This window comes from Bufo bufo, chromosome 4 (genome assembly GCF_905171765.1).
Source record: "Bufo bufo chromosome 4, aBufBuf1.1, whole genome shotgun sequence".
NCBI lineage: Eukaryota > Metazoa > Chordata > Amphibia > Anura > Bufonidae > Bufo > Bufo bufo.
Genome location: NC_053392.1, coordinates 494,557,221 through 494,572,851, shown reverse-complemented (window position 1 = coordinate 494,572,851; position 15,631 = coordinate 494,557,221). Strand labels below are relative to the sequence as shown.

The 15,631-nt window shown below is 43.1% G+C and overlaps 1 protein-coding gene across 6 annotated transcripts in view; it reads left to right on the top strand.

Annotated features, from left to right (window-relative positions):
• Window positions 1-15,631, top strand: part of UTRN (utrophin) — a 683,920-nt gene that overhangs the window by 102,707 nt on the left and 565,582 nt on the right. For all 6 annotated transcript variants that reach the window (XM_040429574.1, XM_040429571.1, XM_040429568.1 and 3 more), the window contains 4 exons: window positions 1,934-2,011; window positions 3,186-3,278; window positions 6,085-6,260; window positions 14,550-14,665. In XM_040429574.1, the coding sequence (XP_040285508.1) occupies window positions 1,934-2,011; window positions 3,186-3,278; window positions 6,085-6,260; window positions 14,550-14,665 (463 nt within the window). The remainder of the gene's footprint in view (window positions 1-1,933; window positions 2,012-3,185; window positions 3,279-6,084; window positions 6,261-14,549; window positions 14,666-15,631) is intronic.

The window sequence follows — 15,631 nt, the reverse complement described above, 5'->3', positions numbered from 1 at the left end:
TTAATTCATAGTTTTGATGCCTTCAGTGTGAATCTACAATTTTCATAGTCATGAAAATAAAGAAAACTCTTTGAATGAGAAGGTGTGTCCAAACTTTTGGTCTGTACTGTAAATAACTGTATCATCAAAATAGATCCATTGCTCTCTAAATGTTCCCCACCCATGTAAGGCAAGGCATGTAAGTAAACAATCCTTCCTTTTTATTATTTTTTTTCTTGTTGGAGAGGCAAAGCTTTTATACCAGTCACTCTATAAAAGGGGCAGTGCGGACATTTTACCCTTAGCTAATACTTTAGTCTTTTGTGATTGCAGTATTTGAAATGACAACAGAAAGGACTCTTTTACCATAACACGTTGGCTGATTGCATGTAGTATGTATGCCGCAGCTGCAGATTGTATTGTGTGCTGAGCCTTTTGGGGCTTTGGGTGTGGATGGAATGTCTCTAATAGTTTTGCAGTGCATTGGTTGGATAAACCCTAGGATAATTCCATCTTGTGTAGAAGTGGTAGGAACTGTTTCCCACGAAGAGTTAGTATGGTAACACCCTTCTAATTCATGTTTTAAAGGAACCTATTATCTGTAGGTATATGGGTCTGGCATATGGATAGCTACTCTGTTAGAGCTACATATAAGTTACTAAACTAAAGCTATTCTAACCTCCATTAGATAAAAGCATTAGTAGAACTTCCACAAACCAGCTGGTAGAAATACCCCCTATAGCCTTAGGTGCATTCTGATAGCCTGTAGGACATTGGAGAGTATGCAATCTACTGTGCAGGTCCTGCAGACCTGTGAGAAGCAGACTGGTTTATAATGGTCATTAACAGATTAAAGACCCAACAAACAGGTGCAGGGGATTAAAAATTTGCCGACAGACCTTCAGGCTATGTTTCCAGCAGGTTCAGACTGGCCCACTAGAGAACCAGTTGATCCTATGTTGGTCCCCCATCTCTGACACAATAATGGATCTCAATGGTCCAGCAAAAGACAATCCCTTCAAAGGGGTTTTGTCACAAAATATATTCTAAATTTTTCAGACCAGCACCTGGATCTGAATACTTTTGTAATTGCATATAATAAAAAATGTAATATAGCCAGTGAGCTATTCAATAAAATGTCTCTGTATAGCGCCACCTGTTGTTTTTCTCACTGAGGAGGACGCACGTGTTCAGTTTAAATCTTCTACTGCCACCAGCTATATGTTCTGTTGTGGCAGTTACAGGGAGAGGGATGAAGCGCAAGGACCCCCCCTCCTGAGCTGCCAAGCTGAAGATAATCTAGCAGAGCAATGAATGGGGAGATCTCTTGACCCATCTGGGCTGGTTCTAGCTTTTATAGAAAGGTATTGTCATCTACTATATGATGTCTGATTTTTATTTTTTTCCATTACTCATGGGATAACCCCTTTAAAACTGAATTAGAACTACTTACCTCTACTATTACTTACCACTAGGGTTGATCCACTAATATCCTGTTTGACTCTATCAATGATATATGTCTTGTATGTGCAATGACCTAAAATGTCCTGCGGTCAGCATGTAAGGCGGTGGAGGTACACCACTCTTGTCCTGTGAGGATGTAAGATAGCTTCGCACCTTACCGTGTATATTTGTGGCACCTTATAGGGTGGGGGCAGCCTTTTCTCTCCTGGTATGTGGTGCCCAATCACATAGCACTGGTGAGGTGCGGGCCCAAATGCTATATTGGTAGGACTTATATTAGACCCGGTTTCTTTGGTCTTGATCCTACAGCCTCAATGGACTGCAGTTTAGCTCTAGTTTCAAATATTATATCATGAAATTCACCAAATTTCTGCACACAGAAATTGTCCAACTCCGAGACCGTCCACCGCAGTTTGAAACATTCATGGCTTGTAAACTATATTGAAAAATGTCATCTGCTGACATTCCTTTTCTTTTTTTTTAAATCTAGCCAAAGGAGCGTGGATCGACTAGAGTTCACGCTCTGAACAATGTCAACAGAGTGCTGCAAATTTTACATCAGAACAATGTAAGTTTCTCTTTACTATTTCAATTACATTTTGCTTGTTTTTATGGTAGACGTTTCCTGGACATAGATGTTTCTTTTTCTTGAATCATTTTTAATCGAAATGAGCTCCAGATGCGGATAAACAATACAAGGCGCGGTAGGAGCTTTTCCCCTTGGACTGTGTCTGGTATTGCAGCCCAGCCCCATTCACTTGAAGACAGGCTGTAATACTAGACACAGCCCATGGATGAGAATGGCACTGTGTCTGGGATGCAGAGGTAAAACTTTGTTTTAATCCAGGAACCCCCCATTACAACTGGGGATATATATATAAAGACTGCATCCGCTGTCATTAAAGAGGTTGTCAGGGACTTAAAGGCGTTGTCCCATCACAAGAACCTATCTCAAGGATAGGGGTTAAGTGTCTGGTTGGTGGGGGTTAGAAGAAGAATGAGGGCCTGGTTACCATTCACTGAAGCAGCAGACACGCATGTGCGCTACCACTCCTTTCAGCTCTGTTGAGCCAAATATAAGTATAAGCTATTGGCTATCTATCTCCAGCGACCTAAAGAGTTGTTGGAGTGGTGGACGTGCATGCCTATCTGAATGATGGGCCCCAAGCGATCAGACACTTATCCCCTGTCCAATGTAACTTGTTGTAATGAGATAACCCTTTTAAATAATGGTGACCTATTCTCAGGATAAGTCATCAGTATTGAATTGCTGGGGTTCCAACTCATGACATTCTTGGTGATCTGCTGTTGGAGGGGGGCTATGACACTTGGGTAAAGGCTGTGGCCTCTTCCTCAGCCTGTGATGTCATGTCCGTGGCCTTTCTGAAGCTCGGTCCCATTGAGGTGATGGGATTGAGCTGTACATTCAGGTGTACAGCACTGTGCTTGTCAAACTGCTAATTGGCCAGAGAACCCTACAGATCCGATATTGTTGACCTATCCTTAGGATAGCTTTTCAATGTGTAAGTCCTGGACAACTCCTTTAAAAGCACCTATTATTAAAATCCTATGTGTAAATTGTGTTGTGTTTTTTTTTTTTTTTAGCAAGTTTCTGTAAAAAATAGTTAAAAAAATGTCATGTCCTGCCATCCCCTTTAACATAGTACTAATATTAGGAAAGTCTGATGCCACACTTGTATCTACTTGCCTTAAATAAAATTATTTCCTGTGTATTTCTTCAGGTGGAGTTGGTGAACATTGGTGGTACAGATATTGTTGACGGAAACCATAAGCTCACCCTTGGTTTAATCTGGAGCATCATTCTCCACTGGCAGGTGAAATGCTTTACCTTTTTAGGGCTCGTTCACATGAACGTGTGCTGCCCGTTGCCGTATTGCGGACCGCATTTGCAGATCCGCAATACACGGGCACCGTTCCGTGTGCATTCAGCATCACGGATGCGGACCCATTCACTTCAATGGGTCCGCAAATCCGGAGATGCGGAATGGTGTGGAGCGGAACACTAAGGAAGCGCTACGGAGTGCTTCCTGGGGTTCCGTGACTCCGCACCGCAAAAAGATAGAGCATGCTCTATCTTTTTGTGGAACGGAGGGATCGCGGACCCAATCAAGCGAATCCCCATGCGGCTGGGCCACGGTCGGTGCCCGTGCATTGCGGACCACAGCATGCGCACGGACTTCACGCGGTCGTGTGAACGAGCTCTTAGTCTTTTATTTGTTTTGGGCTGTTTATGAAGTGTACGTGTATTTTGCGGTGCAGAGATTGTAATCAATCAAAGTCAGTTTTATATCAGGGCCTATTAAACTATCATTATGTTTTTGGAGTGTGGGAAGAAATCCGAGTACCTGGAGTAAACCCACACAAAGAACATACAAATTCCATACAGATGTTCCTTGTTAGATCCATTTATTTGTTGATTTGCTGTTTATTATTCTTTGTGATAAGAATATCTTTTAGCACATGTTAGACAATCTACCTGTAGTAGAACCTACAAAGCAATGTATCAAGTTTAACAGCAATCGTTAACTACTACTGGGGAGGTGTTTCTTTTAAAATTAGGTCACCTTAGTGAGTGAACCCCTTTAAATGATAAATATGCGAATTAGTCATTTGCAGTTTGATGCCTTATTTTCTGGCACAGAGAATCGCTTCATTTTGGATTAAGGATATTGTCCATGTTCATGTAGAAAAGGTGTTGGAAGCTGTTGTGCATGCATTGCATAGGGTGTATGAGGATAGATAAATGTGGAATGAACGTGGTGGTGAAATTAAAAGGTGAAGGTGCTTTTTCCCCGATCATCTCACAGAGTAGGCTCACGATATTCCTCTTAAGACTAGAGTATTGAGAAAACATCTGTATAAAGTTTCCCTTCTTTGTCTTTGAAGTTCCATATTAAAAGGAGTTTTCTGAGACTATCTTCCGTATAGGTCATCATTTCTGATCGGCGGGTGTCCGACATCCGGGACCTCCACCGGTCAGCTGCTTGAGAAGGCTCTTCTGTGAGCAGTGTGGCCCTCTCACAGCTTACCAAGTATAGCGCCATATATTGTACAGTGGCTGTGCTTGGTATTGCAGCTCGGCCCCATTTACTTCCAATGGCACTGAGCTGCACCTAGGCCAGGTGGCCGATGAACGTGACGCCGCATGGCCTAGGCTAAGCTGCGAGAAGGCACAGGAGCTGATCGGTGGGAGTCCCAGGTTTCCCGCCCCAATCGATCTTGAAAAACCCATTTAATGTAAATGTATGCTACAAAGGGTTGGCACATCAAGTGCTGACATTTGGTCATGTACATTGGCGCAGATTTACTAATGTGTCTGCTCCTAGAATCTGTCTTAAAAGCGATGCAAACTAGAGTAATTTGGCACAACTAGAGTTTCAACAAAGTTTACGACTCACTTGGAAAGGGGCTGGGTCTTAGTGGGAAGGGGTGTGGCTTGCAGGAAACGGGTGGGTCTATTAAGCAACATTTTGCGCCATTTATTGTGCAACAATTCTGGCATACAATTCTTTATTAAAGTAAGCCAACCTATACTTGGTATAGAGAAACATTTCTAGGGCTTCACCAGATTTATCATCCAGCATAATTCACTGTGATACAACTGATGCTTACACCATCTACAGGTTTAGTAAATTTGCCCCAGTGTATTAAAATTCTGCCTCTACAAGCAGCTACAATATGTGTGGGGTCCTCGTGAACTGCTGCATGGATACACATAGTTCTATTGAGTTTTGTTGAGGTCAACTCATCCTTATGGCAACACAAGGAAAATCTTGGTCCTTGCTCCCCTATATATATTGTAGATGTTTGCAGAGCCAGACTTTTTACACAATGTATATATCAAAATGCTAGCGCTTGATGTGCTGTAACTTTAATATATATTTACATTACTATAGCAATCTTAAATCTTCTCTATTATAGATATCAGTGGAAGACGTCTAAAAAGAACAGCAGTTAGGGCTCATGCATGGCCATTGATCAGCTGATCGAATGTTTTATACATGGTTAAAATTGCTTGTGTTGGTGACATAATGTAAAGTGCATGGGAGATGAATGATCCTAGTAGTGATCATTCATGCCCCACACAGGTTCCATCGAGTGCCAATCCGTGACGCTCGTCTGCATTGGGCTGTCTAGAAGGACCTTTGCTTTTTTTACCTATGCTTCTTTTGTCTTTTCTTATGGACTGGTCATTGCCTCTTCATAATAATCTTTGTTGAACCACTTGTCTTTTTTCTATCTGATGACTACTGCACTGATGGTCACTAACCCTGTTTCATGGAAGATAGAGAATACCATGCTTATATACCTTTTAGCTGTTCAGAGTTCAACCTTTTAGTGATATACAGCAGCAGTCCAGGCTTTACATACCAAAGGAAGGCTGTGGGAGAACATTGAAGATTCTCATTATTTCTTTCAAGACTTTTCCTGAGCACAATATAATAAAAATAAATGTCATATGCTTCGTAAATCTGCTCGCTGTTAGGCTAAATTTGCCAGCTAGGTGATGGTCCTGGCCGTTAGTTGAGCTGATTGCTTCACTTCAGTACCATACAGAGGACACTTGATAGACTTGTCGATGACCTTCTTAAGTAACTACTCCTACTCCTTATTTGCCAGGTGAAAGATGTCATGAAGGCCATTATGTCAGACCTACAACAGACAAACAGTGAGAAGATTCTTCTCAGCTGGATCAGGCAATCAACAAGACCCTATAATCAAGATGTCAACGTGTTAAATTTCACCACCAGTTGGACAGATGGCCTCGCATTCAATGCTCTGTTGCATCGGCACAAGTAGGTGACACCTGTTGAGAAGTTTTATTTTTACCTCCTTGGTTTAATGGTCACAGTTTGCCATGTCGTCATTGCTTGCTATATAATGTCACAAGGGACATTTGGTAATATAAATTAAACTAGAAAGTTTGTACTGAAGCTCTAGCATTGGGTCACCTTATTCCATATGATGCCTGATTATTGTGGTTTCCCTATTTTCTTCCCATTTAGGCTAGGGCTACACGACGACATGCGTCGCGCGACATTGATGTCCCACGACAATTTTTATGATAGTCCATGGTGTCGCACTGCGACATGTGACATACTGCGACGCAACAGTCGCAGAAAAATCCATCTTGGATCGATTTTTTGCTACTTTTGTGTCACAGTCGTAGCATGTCGCATGTCGGAGTGCGACACCATGGATTATCATTATAAAAATTGTCGCGCGACATTGGTGCGACAAAGTGTCGTAGTGTAGTTACCTGAGATTTTGAGAATTTAGCACCTGGCTTTTCAATTGGAGTGCTGCTGTCTACAATATATATATACAGTCCTGATCAAAAGTTTAAGACTACTTGAAAAATGGCAAAAAATCATATTTTACATTGTTGGATCTTAACAAGGTTCCAAGTAGAGCTTCAACATGCAACAAGAAGAAATGAGAGTGAGACAAAACATTTTTTGCGCATTCAATTAATTGAAAATAACGATTAAACTGAAACAGGCTGTTTTTCAGCTGATCCAAATTTTAGGACCACATACCTTTAAAAGGCCAAATCTTTGCAAAGATGTGGATTCATTGTCATTTTCTGTGAGGTAGTCACACGTTGTGATGGCAAAGGCAAAAAAAATGTATTAATGTGGTCGGGTTTTTGAACTGCATAAGCAGGTTCTCTCACAGCGCGCCATCGCTGCTGAGGTGGGACGCAGTAAGACAGTCATTTGGAATTTCTTAAATGATCCTGAGGGTTATGGAACAAAAAATTTCATCAGCACTGAGCCGGAGGATCGAATTGGCTGTTCGTCAAGACACTGGACGATCCTCGACCCAAATTAAGGCCCTTACTGGTGCTGACTGTAGCCCCATAACCATCAGGCGGCATCTGAGACTTAAGGGCTTCAAAAACAAAAAACCTTCTTCAAAGACCTCGTCTCCTTGAACGCCTCAGAACTGCTCGTTTGGACTTTGCAAGAGAGCACCAAACATGGGACATTCAAAGGTGGAAGAAAGTTTTATTCTCTGATGAGAATTTTTTTTTAACCTTGATGGTCCTAATGGTTTCCAACGTTACTGGCATGACAAGCAGATCCCACCTGAGATGTTTTCTACGTGCCACAGTGGAGGGGCGCCATAATGGTCTGGGGTGCTTTTTCCTTCAGTGGAGCAATGGAGCTTCAGGAAGTGCAGGGGCGTCAAACGGCCGCTGGCTATGTCCAGATGTTGCAGAGAGCATTCCTCATGACTGAGGGGCCTCGTCTGTGTGGTAACGACTGGGTTTTTCAACAGGACAACGATACAATACACAATGCCCGCAGGACAAGGGACTTCTTCCAGGAGAATAACATCACTCTTTTGGCCCATCCTGCGTGTTTCCCTGATCTAAATCCAATTGAAAACCTTTGGGGATGGATGGCAAGGGAAGTTTACAAAAATGGACAACAGTTCCAGACAGTAGATGGCCTTCGTGCGGCCATCTTCACCACTTGGAGAAATGTTCCCACTCACCTCATGGAAACGCTTGCATCAAGCATGCCGAAACTGATTTTTGAAGTGATAAACAATAACAGCGGAGCTACTCATTACTGAGTTCATGTTTGGAAGTTGGATTTCTGTTTTGGGGGGGTTTAGTTTTTTTTTGGAGGTGCGGTCCTAAACTTTTGATCAGCTGAAAAACAGCCTGTTTCAGTTTATTTGTTGTTTTCATTAAATTGAATGCTCAAAACATGTTTAGTCTCACTCCCATTTCTTCTTGTTGCATGTTGAAGCTCTACTTGGAACCTTGTTAAGATCCAGCCATGCTAAATATGATTTTTTGCCATTTTTCAAGTGGTCATAAACTTTTGATCAGGACAGTAATAAATATATATATATTTATATATATATATATATATATATATATATATATATATATTAGTTTTTTTATTTATTTAAAAGCATGGTGAGCTATGTATTTCAGTGCAGTTACAACAAAGTTATAATGGCCAAAGCATATTGTCACGATGCGGTTCACTGTGACAGTTGTGGCGGCGTTCGGTTTGAACTGTTGCCTGTATTTGTGTCTCCCCACGTCCATATCTCTGTGGCTTCTGGTGCTGTGCAGGTTGGCTGCATTCGCTTTGTGTACTGGCTGTGGGTGTTCCCATGTATGCTGGTTCTGCGATGCGTGCTGGCTGTGGCCTTGTGTGTGAACAGGGTCTGTGTATGGATGCTTTTGTGTTTCTATCACAGTGCGGTTCTGTCACTCCTAGTTGTTGTGTAGGCTGGCTGCCTGTAACCTCATACTGGCTACAGTTATCCTGTGTATGCTGATTGTCGTTTGGGGCGTGCTGGCTGCAACATTCTGTGTCTGGTGTGAACTGACACTTGTGATTGTATGTGCAGTGCTGCTGGTACTCCTGGTTCTGGTGGGGTTAACATTACTTGGTCTGTTCCTTGGTGTGGCTTATCAGGTGCACTCCTTAGGCCTCATGCACACGACCGTTGTTTTATTCCGTGTCCGTTGCGCCGTTTTTCTTGATTTTCAATGGGTCTGTTGAAAACTCGGCTAATGCACCGTTTGCCATCCGCGTCCGTGATCCGTGGTTCCAGTCCGTCCAAAAAATATAACCTGTCCTATTATTTCTGCGGAAAACGGTTCGCAGACCCATTCAAGTCAATGGGACCGCTAAAAAACGCAGAGGCACACAAGATTGTCATCCTCGTCTGTGCGTCCACGTCCGTTTTTATTCCTATCATGGCAAACCTGTCTTAGATTTTTTTTACATTCCTTTATGTCTTGTGGTCCTCCAAAAATAAAGGAAGACACACGGAAATGGATCACGGAACAACGGAACCCTGTTTTGCGGACCGCTAAAAAATACTGTCGTGTGCATGAGGCCTTATGCAGCTATTTCTACCTGTGAGCTGTGGGGTTTGGTCAGTCCTTCTTGTGCCTTGCTGGGTGTAGCCTCTTCCTGCTGATCCAGGGGGTTTTGCCATCTGACCGTCTGTGTGGTGTCACCTGGTATAGCGTTGTTGGTGTTGTTGTATCCTAGTGTGTTCCATGTCTAGCTTGGCAGTGCTACTGCTTCTGGTCCTGTCTGTTTCCTGTATAGCTTAGCAGTGCTACTGCTTCTGATCCCGTCTGTTCCATGTCTTCCCTGCAGTGCCTTACTGCTTCTGTTCCTGTCCTGTGTATCTCCTGCCTTCATAAGAGGGCTCCTGGGTTCTCCGGAGGGAGGATCTCGTGCAGCTCTGCCTGTGACCGCCATGCTTCCATTCCGCATGGGGTCCAGGCATCTGCTTGTGTGCTGGTTCCCGTTTGTCGTCTGATCCATGTCCTTTGTTTGTTTGGGTTCCAGTCCTGTTGTCTGTGGTTCTTTGCTGGTAGCGGCCAAGTGTACCGGGACCTTCCTGGAGGTGCGACCAGTGAGCCCTCGGCCCAGTTCATCCCCACCACCAGGGGCTCTGTGAAGAACGTAGCTCACTGGCTCTTCTCTCTCCAGGTTTTGCCTCTGGTCTGCCTCTGCACTTGGTTCTGTGGTAGAGCTACCACTATTGCCTAACCTGCTTTTCAGTATTGTCATGTTCATTTATTACATGTGTAATAAAGTATTCTGTTGGTCCCTAGTCTGTTTCTTCCTGCGTCCTGTTTGCAAGACTTTCCGGAGGTCTGCCTAGTCCTCCGGAACGTGACACATATTGAGATAGGCCATAGGCATGTTGGATGTACTGTACATGTTGGGACAATTTTTGGGTGTATATGCCGACTATGGAGTTAAAAATAAATAAAAACCAATGAATGGATTAGATGTCCTATATAGCTTTACAGTTCATCTATTAAAATGACACTTGGCTCCATATATAGATTTATTATCTTCATTTTGTCTGGTCTGTCCATCGCGCATTAGAAAATAAGTCAATGATCGTATTTCAAAGAGACATGTGCTGCCTAACATTAGTGCAATTTCAATCTAAAGTACCCATAGAGGGCATCCTAATCCCCCCGGCATGTATAAGTAGATAGTACAGGGTAATTGCATGATTATTAAAATTAATACAAATAAGTCACAGCCTGATGGGATACACCCAAAGCTATTAAAAGAGTTCAGCGGTGAACTAGCAAAACCATTAACAGCTTTATTTAACCAATCACTGGTAACAGGAGTCGTCCCAGAAGATTGGAAATTAGCAAATGTTGTGCCCATTCACAAGAAAGGTAGTAGGGAGGAATCGGGCAACTATAGGCCAGTAAGCCTGACATCAATAGTGGGGAAATCAATGGAAACCATACTTAAGGAGAGGATTGTGGAACATCTAAAATCCCATGGATTGAAAGATGAAAAACGGCATGGGTTTACTTCAGGGAGATCATGTCTAACTAATCTTATTGATTTTTTTGATTGAGTGACAAATAATAGATGGCGGAGGTGCAGTAGACATCGCTTATCTAGACTTTAGTAAGGCTTTTGATACTGTCCCACATAGAAGGCTTATCAATAAATTGCAGTCTTTGTGCGTGGACTCCTATATTGTTGAATGGATTAGGCAGTGGCTGAGGGACAGACAACAGAGGGTTGTAGTCAATGGAGTATATTTAGACCAAGGTCTTGTTACCAGTGGGGTACCTCAGGTATCTGTTCTGGAACCCATATTGTTTAATATCTTTATCAGCGAAATTGCAGAAGGCCTCGATGGTAAGGTGTGTCTTTTTGCTAATGACACAAAGATTTGTAACAGGGTTGATGTTCCTGGAGGGATACACCAAATGGAAAAGGATTGAGGAAAACTAGAGGAATGGTCAAAAATCTGGCAACTAAAATTTAATGTTGATAAGTGCAAGATAATGCACCTGGGGCGTAAAAACCCAAGAGCAGAATATAAAATCAGTGATACAGTCCTAACCTCAGTATCTAAGGAAAGGGATTTAGGGGTCATTATTTCAGAAGACTTAGGCCCTTTTCACGCGGGCGAGTATTCCGCACGGATGCGATGCGTGAGGTGAACGCATTGCACCCGCACTGAATACCGACCCATTCATTTCTATGGGGCCGTTCACATGAGCGGTGATTTTCACGCATCACTTGTGCGTTGCGTGAAAATCGCAGCATGCTCTATATTCTGCGTTTTTCATGCAACGCAGGCCCCATAGAAGTGAATGGGGTTGCGTGAAAATCGCAAGCATCCGCAAGCAAGTGCGGATGCGGTGCGATTTTCACGCACGGTTGCTAGGAGACGATCGGGATGGAGACCCGATCATTATTATTTTCCCTTATAACATGGTAATAAGGGAAAATAATAGCATTCTGAATACAGAATGCATAGTAGACTAGCGCTGGAGGGGTTAAAAATTATTTAACTCACCTTAGGGCTCTTTCACACCTGCGTTATTGTCTTCCGGCATGGAGTTCCGTCGTCGGGGCTCTATGCCGGAAGAATCCTGATCAGGATTATCCTAATGCATTCTGAATGGAGAGTAATCCGTTCAGGATGCATCAGGATGTCTTCAGTTCCGGTACGGAACGTTTGTTGGCTGGAGAAAATACCGCAGCATGCTGCGCTTTTTGCTCCGGCCAAAAATCAGGAACACTTGCCGCAAGGCCGGATCCGGAATTAATGCCCATTGAAAGGCATTGATCCGGATCCGGCCTTAAGCTAAACGTCGTTTCGGCGCATTGCCGGAGCCGACATTTAGCTTTTTCAGAGTGGTTACCATGGCTGCCGGGACGCTAAAGTCCTGACAGCCATGGTAAGTGTAGCGGGGAGCGGGGAGCGGGGGAGCAGTGTACTTACCGTCCGTGCGGCTCCCGGGGCGCTCCAGAGTGACGTCAGGGCGCCCCAAGCGCATGGATCACGTGATCGCATGGATCACGTCATCCATGCGCATGGGGCGCTCTGACGTCATTCTGGAGCGCCCCGGGAGCCGCACGGACTGTAAGTATACCGCTCCCCCGCTCCCCGCTCCTACTATGGCAACCAGGACTTTAATAGCGTCCTGGGTGCCATAGTAACACTGAAAGCATTTGGAAGACGGTTCCGTCTTCAAATGCTTTCAGTACACTTGCGTTTTTCCGGATCCGGCAGGCACCTCCGGCAACGGAAGTGCATGCCGGATCCCAACAACGCAAGTGTGAAAGAGGCCTTAGTCCACTTGATCGCGTAGTCTGGCATCTGCTTCTTTCTCCTTTGTTGAATACGACCTGTGGTGAGCATTAATTACTGTAACAGGACCTTTGGTGACGTCACTCCGGTCATCACATGGTACGTCACATGATCTTTTACCATGGTGATGACCGGAGTGACGTCATCAAAGGTCCTGTTACAGTAACATGCCCATGCCCATGCATTAATCAGATTAGTGGAAAATCCACAGCAAATCTGCAGTATAAGGGCTCATTCACACGACCGTGTGAAGCCCATGCCCATGCTGTGGACTGCAAATTGCGGTCCGCTAAGCACAGGCACCTGCCGCGTGACAGCCGCATAGGGATCGCGGCCCCATTCACTTGAAGCACGGAACGGAACCTCAGAAAGCACTCCGTAGTGTTCCGTTCCGCATCTCCGGACCCATTGAAATGAATGGCCAGGGAACGGGACCTGTGTATTGCGGATCCACAAATGCGGTCCGCAATACGTGTGAATAAGCCCTAAGGCTACACTCATACGTATGTGTTTTGTAGTCCGCAAAACACAGATCCGCAAAAAATTCGGATGACGTTCGTTTGACATCCGTATTGCATCTGTTTTTTTTGCGGATCCATTGTAACAATGCCTATCCTTGTCTGTAAAACGGACATGAATAGGACATGTTCTATTTTTTTTGCGTAGGGCTACAGAATGGACATACAAATGCAGACAGCACACGTGTGCTGTCCGCATTTTTTGCGGACACATTGAGATGAATGGGTCCGCATCCTATCCACAGAAAAAAGGAACGGACACGGAAGCAAAATACGTTCGTGTGCATGAGGCCTAATCCACATGATATACAAGCAGATTTGGCGCAGATTTTACCCTCTGTATTGCAGAGAATGAAATCCGTGATGAAATCCACAGCATAAATTGACAGCCTGCAGATTTAACCTTTTAATGACCAAACATTTTTTAATGAGTTAGTGCATGTAGTGGTTGTAACTTTGTATTTTTGGACTACCAAAATATTTTAACAATGTTTATGTGACACATTTACTTTATTAATGTTTTTTAGCCATTTTTTTTTCTTTTTTAGGGCTCATGCACACGACCATATGTATTTTGCTGTCCGCAAAAAACGGATCTGCAAAAAATATGGATGACGACGTGTGCATTCCTTATTTTGCGGAACAGAACAGTTGCCCCCTAATAGAACAGTCCTATCCTTGTCCGTAATGCGGCCAATAATAGGACATGTTTTATTTATTTGCGGAACGGACATACGGAAAAGGAATGCACTGAGTAACTTCCATTTTTATTTTTTTTCTGACCCATTAAAATGAATGGTTCAGCATATGGTCCACAAAAAATAATCGGGACGGACATGGAAAGAAAATACGTTCGTGTGCAAGTATGATTTGGGAAAAAAAAAACACACATTTTTTTTCAAACTTTAGTTTCTTCTTCTTTAAATATGCAATGTGACACCTGAGTGAATTATTAAAATGGGGTTCCTATTTTGTGCTGATCGTTTTGATAGTATAATATGTATAGTTTTGGTTGTCGTGAGCAGTTTTTTTTCTCCTTTTTTGTCTTTTATCATATTTTTTTTTCTTTCGGCACATAATATGTACGGCTCTTAGAATTAAAGCCCCACACCAAGTGCATACATGTACGGCGCTTGGTTAAAATCCGCTCTGCATGTCCGGTTTTCGATGGATGCTTGCAGGCATTTTCCACTGAATGTGGATACGTTTTTTCAGTTTCATTTTTAAATTTCATCCACTTTGCTTCCTTTCTGCATGCTGCAGATCTCCTTTGCGAAAAATCTGCAGCATCTCTGCCACCTGCGGCCATACCCATAACGTACTATTGATCGTTGCTTATCAGAAATCCAAATTTCCAAAAGTATATTCATCTTCTTGTATGAATGTTTATTGATGTATCTCATAAGTATTGAATATATTTCATTTCAGACCAAATCTGTTCAAATGGGAAGACGTCACCAAACTCTCCCAACTTGGAAGGCTCGAGCATGCGTTCACCACTGCCAAAAAACACTTGGGAATTGAAAGGCTTCTCGACCCAGAAGGTAGTACTCTCATGTGGTACATTTCATCTGCATGTATCACAACTGCCTGGCAAGTACAGGGTTAATAGTGATGAGGTCTAAAAGAAGGGCCTTTGTGAAATCCATGTCTGTAGCAGTACAGTTATAGAAAGCAGCTGGATTAGCTTTATCTACAGTGTGACAGATATAGAAAAGAATGTCAAAGGAGAGCGCGAAGCAGGCGCAAGGAAGCTTCTGGGGGTTTTCTGCTTATGATTAACTTACCCTTGAAGCGCACCTTCTGTTTAATCTGAAGTCAAGCAGAACTTGTGAAATACTGGACATAGATGGAAAGATTTACCCCCTGATCGGAATAGTTGGGGAGGTTTATTGTAATTAGTTACAATTGATAAAAAAATGGTAATAAAATAATTATACCAGCCGGTAGAAGAGACATAATGATTCTTATCTATTGTCGATTATGGACAGGGTGATCATGACCAGGGCTATGCAGTTATGGTGCAGGCTTTGCCAGTTTGTGTATTTTTGGCCCCGAAAAACAAGAGAAGTTCCTAAAATGAGATATAACATAAAATATTGATATACAAGTAAATCCCCCTTACACTGGCCAACAATCAGGACAGTTATTGGGAAGGAACGTTCCTAGGAATGCACGTTCCCAATAATTGACCGTTGTAAATGTCCCACCAAGCTCATTCATCGGGTAAAAGCATAGTTTCTGGGCTGCAGATTGTCCAGAAACAATGACTCTCTATGGGAGTATCTTCCTCATACAAAGGAGATGAATGCTGCATGTAAATGCTGCTCTCACCTCCTGTGACTGTTTGTTCCCGATAATTACCTGCTGAGCTGTCCTTTATTCGTCTTTATATGGATCCATCACATTTTTAGAATGATGATCTTTCCATGGCAAGATTGCAACAATAACGGCTGAATTCTGAAACTAAAGGCCCTTTTACATGGGGCAATGTCCAGGCAATTATCAGG